The sequence below is a fragment of the Python bivittatus genome, unplaced genomic scaffold (assembly GCF_059951505.1).
Source record: "Python bivittatus isolate LINGU-HERP-01145 unplaced genomic scaffold, Pbiv_v1 ctg000960_np1212, whole genome shotgun sequence".
NCBI lineage: Eukaryota > Metazoa > Chordata > Lepidosauria > Squamata > Pythonidae > Python > Python bivittatus.
The window spans coordinates 2,290,339-2,296,338 of record NW_028277124.1 but is presented as its reverse complement, the minus strand read 5'-3'; the positions used below and the strand labels follow the sequence as shown (position 1 = coordinate 2,296,338).

Below are 6,000 nucleotides of genomic sequence, written 5' to 3'. Positions count from 1 at the left end.
GTATGGAATACTAGGGCTATAGGTTAGATTGAGAAGACCAAAAAAAAACAAAGCATTCTGGAAGAAGGCAATGACAAAATCAGTTCCATGTTATTACCATGAAAATGTGTCCATGGATCAGTGGGAGTCAAGCTAGATTTAGATTTAATTAGAAAAAAAATAGCAAATGATAAGCAAACTAAACCAAAACTCATCGACCTAGAGACCCATGGATTTCAAAGATCTTTTTTAACAGACTGAATGGGGTTGGTGCAATTCTTTGTATGTTTATTCACAAGTTAGTGTGTGCTTACTCATTGGTGCGACGTGCCTGGTGGGACGGTTAAGGTGCTGGCTTAGAAACCAGGAGACTGGGAGTTCTAGTCCTCTCTTAGGCATGAAAGCCAACTGGGTGACTTTGGGCCAGTCACTTTCTCTCAGCTGAACCTACCTAATTGTGTTGTTGGGGGGGAAATAGGAGGTGAGAGCCAGTGCTGCAAACAGGTGTGCAAGCTGTGCACTGCAGAAAGGGACCAGGATACGAGAAGGCACCAAACGATCGGAACAGGAGTAGCCCAGTGCTGCACTGCAGGGTGCCAGGTTGGGGGAAGACGACCGTCCAATTACTACTCTGTGCATCTGTGCATGCACTGTGGAAAGGAGAACAAAGTGCCAGGAAGCCGCAGCTGCCACGTGATGTGACCTGATGCTCTGGTGGCAAAAAGCCCTTTTGCACAAAGGCACCTTACAGGTCAGTGGCAGTCCTGGTGACAGCATTATGTACAGCACCATGAACTGTACAAAATAAAGGTGTGATATACATCTAATAATTTAAAAAACCTTTCAGTTTGGTTTGGTTTAGTGGACTTTGAGTGCAATGCACAAAATCTGTTCTCCATTTTATGCATGCATAATCCCTTCCCTATTAATCGGTTAAATCAATGCTTCATACATGCATTGTCAGACTTATCTGTTAGGTTCTTTTGCCCATGCATTGTGAGATTGAGGAGTTACTTGCACATGAGAGATCAGATTAAGTGGGGAATTCCCAAAGATTCTCAGTAATTTTGGGACTCCTGAAAATTTCCCAAATCAATTGTTTACCATCCTGTTCTATTTCTACAGTTTTATAGCTATGGAAGGGCAACTGATTTCTAAGGAGATGAAAGCACAATGGTGTGTTGGGAGAAGTACTTCAAAATCGGGGGGGGGGGGGCGGGAAAATGGTGTGTGTGTGTGTGTGTGTGTTTGCCTAAAGTGGTATATGGACATCATACTCACAATTGTTCAGATTTTTTCCAGGGAAGGACAGAAAAATAGGCAGACAGACCGATTGACTCTTATGGAATTTTCGAACTAATCAGCATGAGAACTCTGACGTAATCGTAGTTTTGTAAAAACTCTCCGCATTCCAGACCGGGCTCCAACCGCGACTGCAATCCAAGAATCTTGACAGAGCTCAACACGGCAGTCGAAGCCCTCCCCAGAGCGCATCGCTTCCGTTCTATGGACGAGCCTTTCGACGGCGGCCGCTTGGAGTCAATTTTACTGGAACGCGAGAGAAAATGGCAGCCTCCTTAGAAGTGTGCCATATAGCTTGCTCCGCTAACCGCGCCGGCCCCGGAGTGATTTCATGGGGGAGAGGACCGCTGTTGGCTTTCGGGTCCTGTCGCTCTGTCATTCTCTACGACCCACAGGTGAGGCGTGAACGGAGGTCGAGGATTTTGGCCGAGCGGGCTTCTTCACGTTTAGCTAGCGAGCTCCCTAGACATGTACTTCGTAGTCGTGCTATGGGGTGCTATGAGGCGCGGGGAGTGGGGGGCGGGATTTGATTCCTGCTTGATGCAGCTCAGTCGGCTGTCTTCCCAGTAACGGGGAAAACTGATCTGCTTTGTTTCTGCGTCCTGCGGTTCTTAAAGATACAGCGGCTTTGGAAAGTGACGGTAATGGCGAGTTAGCCTTCAGGGAGGACGAGGGTCAGTCCTGAACGTTACTGGGTACCGTTCTCTCTTAACCTGTCCTACCTCGTGTAGTTGGCTGGTTACAGGGATGAAACGGTGGGAGAGACCTTGGGCAACTTCTAGAGTTTATGGAAGAAGGGCATGATAAAGATGTAATAAAAATTAAAGAGTTTTTTGAGGGGCGCGCATATATGCCCGTGTAGCAGAACAAAACAGAATATTTACTGTGGTCAATGACCTGTCCGTAAAACACTTGAATACATAAAATTAATACTGATCAGTTACTCAGATGAACAGATTTGTCAGTCAGGCTGCTGTGTAGCATTGTAGTGAAGATATTGACCTGGAGCAGGGAGACCCAGGTTCTAGTCCACTCTCAGCCATGGGAGCCCACTGGGTGAGTTTGGGCTGGGTGCTGTCTTTCAGCCTAATCTACCTCTAGGATGCTGCTGTGGAAGAATTTTGGAAGTGGGAGTGCTATGTCTGATGTCTTGAGTTGCTGAAGAAAAAGTGGGATCGATCGATCTAATAAATGAATAAAATAACATGCAATCACAACAATGAGAAAGAAAGCTAAACTGAAAACTTGCATAACTGCAAACTATGCTTAATTGAAATGAAATGAGTGTACACATTTGCTGACTTCTCATATCATGCTAAGCATAGATTTTTAGCCAGGGATTGTTGTTTAAGCCACTGTAGTTAGTTTACACAATGCTGAGTTGACAAGACAAATCACAATGACTGGGTTTCCACATAACACAAATCAAGAGCCAAATAAACTGAATAAACCCAGTTGCTTATTTGTGAGTCATAAGCTGCCTTGGGTATGATTTATAATAAAATAGAAGATAAATATTTACAGTAACATATATGCATATGCCAATCAATTTGAAATCTGCATTGCTTTGCTTTGTTAATGCCTGACAGATGGTTGCATAGAGTTCCCGAGTAGCTGAAATATTTGGTATCTTACTCAGGATTCTCCTAGGCTATTCTGCCCATTTGAAAATATTGAAACTATTTCAACAGTATCTTTGCAGTGAACTTTTTCTTTTTTCTTAAGAGCAAAACTTTTCATCATTCCTTTTTATAACTAAGACAAATCTGGCTATATGTGTGTCTTTCCCTCTAGAAAAGAGAAGTAGTGGGAACATTGAATGGTCATACTGACAGAATTAATTGTGTTCGGTGGATTCACAGAAAAGATGGATGTAAGTACTGTATCAATGTGTCTAGAAGGAGTTTGCCTGGTTTTAATGCTTATATTTTGTACCTGGAATAATAGAAAGTATTGGTAGAAAATTTAACACCTGTGTTCATTATGTGAGGCAAAGGCATTGTAACAGGAACAGGGTTAGACCGAAAAAAACCATGATAGGCTTGATACTTTACACTCAGCCAATGGATGTACAATTTCCATTGATTTAAAGGTCACACCAAGCTTTGGATTTTTCAGGCAAATGCTACACTCCAAGAAAGAACAAGGATAGTTTTATATATACTTCATATTTTATTTTGTTGTTTTTCAATATTACATTTTATTATTTCAGTTCTAAATTTGACTTTATTATTTTGACAGGGTATACAGTAATAACATAAAAGAAGAAGTTGCATTTTTTTAATCAGTAGAGGGAGCTACGAGACAGAGACTGTCATAGCCTTCTCTGCTGATATAAGTGGCTTTTTGTTTGTTTTGTTCCAGAAAAGTATAATGGAAGATGTATTGCATTTTTTCCCATAAGTCAACAATATATTTTTTTAAAGGGATGAAAGAGCTGCAGCCTTTTAGCAAGTGGAAGAGTGGGTAAGGGTGGAAAGGCAGGACACAGAAGTTGGAAGAGAATGGGCAGGCTGATAAAGATCAGGCAAAGCTTGGGGAAAGCAGAGAGAAATGCTGGAAAGATTTATTTCATGTTATTTTATTTATGCAATATCTATGGCTGCTCAACTCACAGATTGCACATCTGGGTGGCTAATGTACAATTAAAATACCAAGGAAAGTGTGTAATAAACACGAAGACCTGAAAGAGCAGGGCAGGAGCAGATCATCATGCAGAAAATCTATGTGATCTCTGAGACAACACCAACTTGATGGCACATAGTCAAAATAAAAGCACAAAAGCACAACATAAAACAGCACAAACCAAGATCATAATGCATCATCTCAAATATTACACCAGACTGGCTTATCCAACATCCTGGCCCAACACCTGAGTGTGTTTTCTTGTTTTACATTATGGAATTTATGTAAGATGTTAAACTCTCAACATTTTAAACATGCAGAATTAGTTGGATAGTTTTTGGGTACAGGCTAGAGATTTTTTTCTGTCCTTTAAGTTCTCAAAGCATTATCTGGGTTATGATGACAAGAAAGCCTTGATTTTATGGACTGCCATATTATGGACTTTGAATGCACCATGAAATAATGGTCAAAGCCTATTGTTTCCAAAACAGTTATTCATTTTGATCAGTTATCTAAAATTTAGATTTAACAGATACTCAACTTTAATTGACATCCTTCCCCTCCATTGGTCCACAAAATCAGTTTTATTGTATTGCTGTGTGAGTGCCCTCTGGTGGACATTTTTACATGCAAAATGCGTTTCTGAGGGGTATACATTTTTCAAGATCTATGCCAATAATGACTGAAACCTCTTAGAAATTTAGAAGTTGGAATCACATTTTTTATGTCTGAATTGACTTCTCAACTGTGTTCAGTATGAGAACTGATGATGAGAAATTGATGATTTGGTGTGATTCTAGAATAATTTGGCATCAACTCTGTAGCTCTGTCTTAGGTTTTTTAATCAAGCTACTGAGTAATCCTGCTGTTTTATGAAGACTGGGATTTCCACTGTGGCCTTTCACTGTGGCTCCACATGGTTTTTTTCATTAAAAAAATAAAAAAGAGAGATGAAACATTGCAAAGCAAATTGCCAATGACATCTTTATTTCTAGTGCTGCTTCTCGATCTCAAATGGTCTCAAGCATTTGGGTAATTGAAGCCCAAATGCTTTGTTTGGAAGTGTGTAGACCTTCCTAGCAATATGGCAAAGATAATCAGGAAATAGAAAGTATTCTGTAGTTAGGGAATGGAGACTGTATGGAAGCAGTGTTCCGGTAAAATAATGCTTCGTAACTTGTTAAATTATCCACAGCAGCCATTTTATGAATGTACAAGGCACAAGACCACCTAAATTTTGCAAGAACTCCCCAAGTATGTTCTCAGAATTCCAAATTTGTGCATCAGGTGAAAAAGATTAGGGAATCCTGCAGACAAGATAGCAACTACAAATTGACATAGCCTATTCTACAATGGGTTTAATTTAGTCACAAAAGTGCAACATTTAACAGCTTAATGCTGAAGACTGACCTTTCTTATGATTCTTGGGGTGCCAGGATGCCAGGGGTTAAGCTTTTGACCATGGGGTGTTCCTATTGATAGCATTCTTATGAATGTGGAAAATGAGGGAAAGATGTAAGTTGGTTTGATTTGGTGTGTATAAATATAACACATAATGAATAAATAAAATATCTGCTGAGAAGACTATAATCCATACAACACCCCCCCACACACACACAGAGGTTAAATGAAAAGCAATGCCTCTAATGTTATAAATCATCAAGATATGGCAGTACTGATTTATTTATATTTATTTATTTATATTTCAAATTTAGTCACTGCCCATCTCACTCAAGAGTGACTCTGGGCAGTTTACGGTAAAACAAGAATAAATATTAATTAAAATACAATAAAAATACAATAAAAATCATGCTCTAGAAGCTCTGACATGTTCTTTGGCATCTCTTCTTTTACTTCCTATGGTAGGAAGTTACTGTGAGAAAAGGTTGTTTTGCTATAGTTCATGAAATGGAAGTCTGCAGTGAGTAATCAGTGCACTTTAAGCAAGACACTGTGAAGTATGTAGTTGAATGATGACGATTATGTGGATAAGTAAATAAAAATAACAAAAGACCTCTGTTCAAGAATTATTTTCCTGTTTCACTTATTAAAATATCCCTATTTAAACTAAAGTTATGGAGGTGGAGACATTAC

At 39.6% G+C, this 6,000-nt stretch overlaps 1 protein-coding gene across 1 annotated transcript in view; it reads left to right on the top strand.

The window, feature by feature from the left end:
* The first annotated feature begins 1,299 nt into the window (after nt 1-1,299).
* ELP2 (elongator acetyltransferase complex subunit 2) overlaps nt 1,300-6,000 on the top strand; it is a 54,091-nt gene continuing 49,390 nt past the window's right edge. The window contains exons 1-2 of the mRNA XM_088131605.1: nt 1,300-1,676; nt 3,076-3,154. Coding sequence (XP_087987731.1) covers nt 1,545-1,676; nt 3,076-3,154 — 211 coding nt within the window. The 5' untranslated portion in view covers nt 1,300-1,544. The remainder of the gene's footprint in view (nt 1,677-3,075; nt 3,155-6,000) is intronic.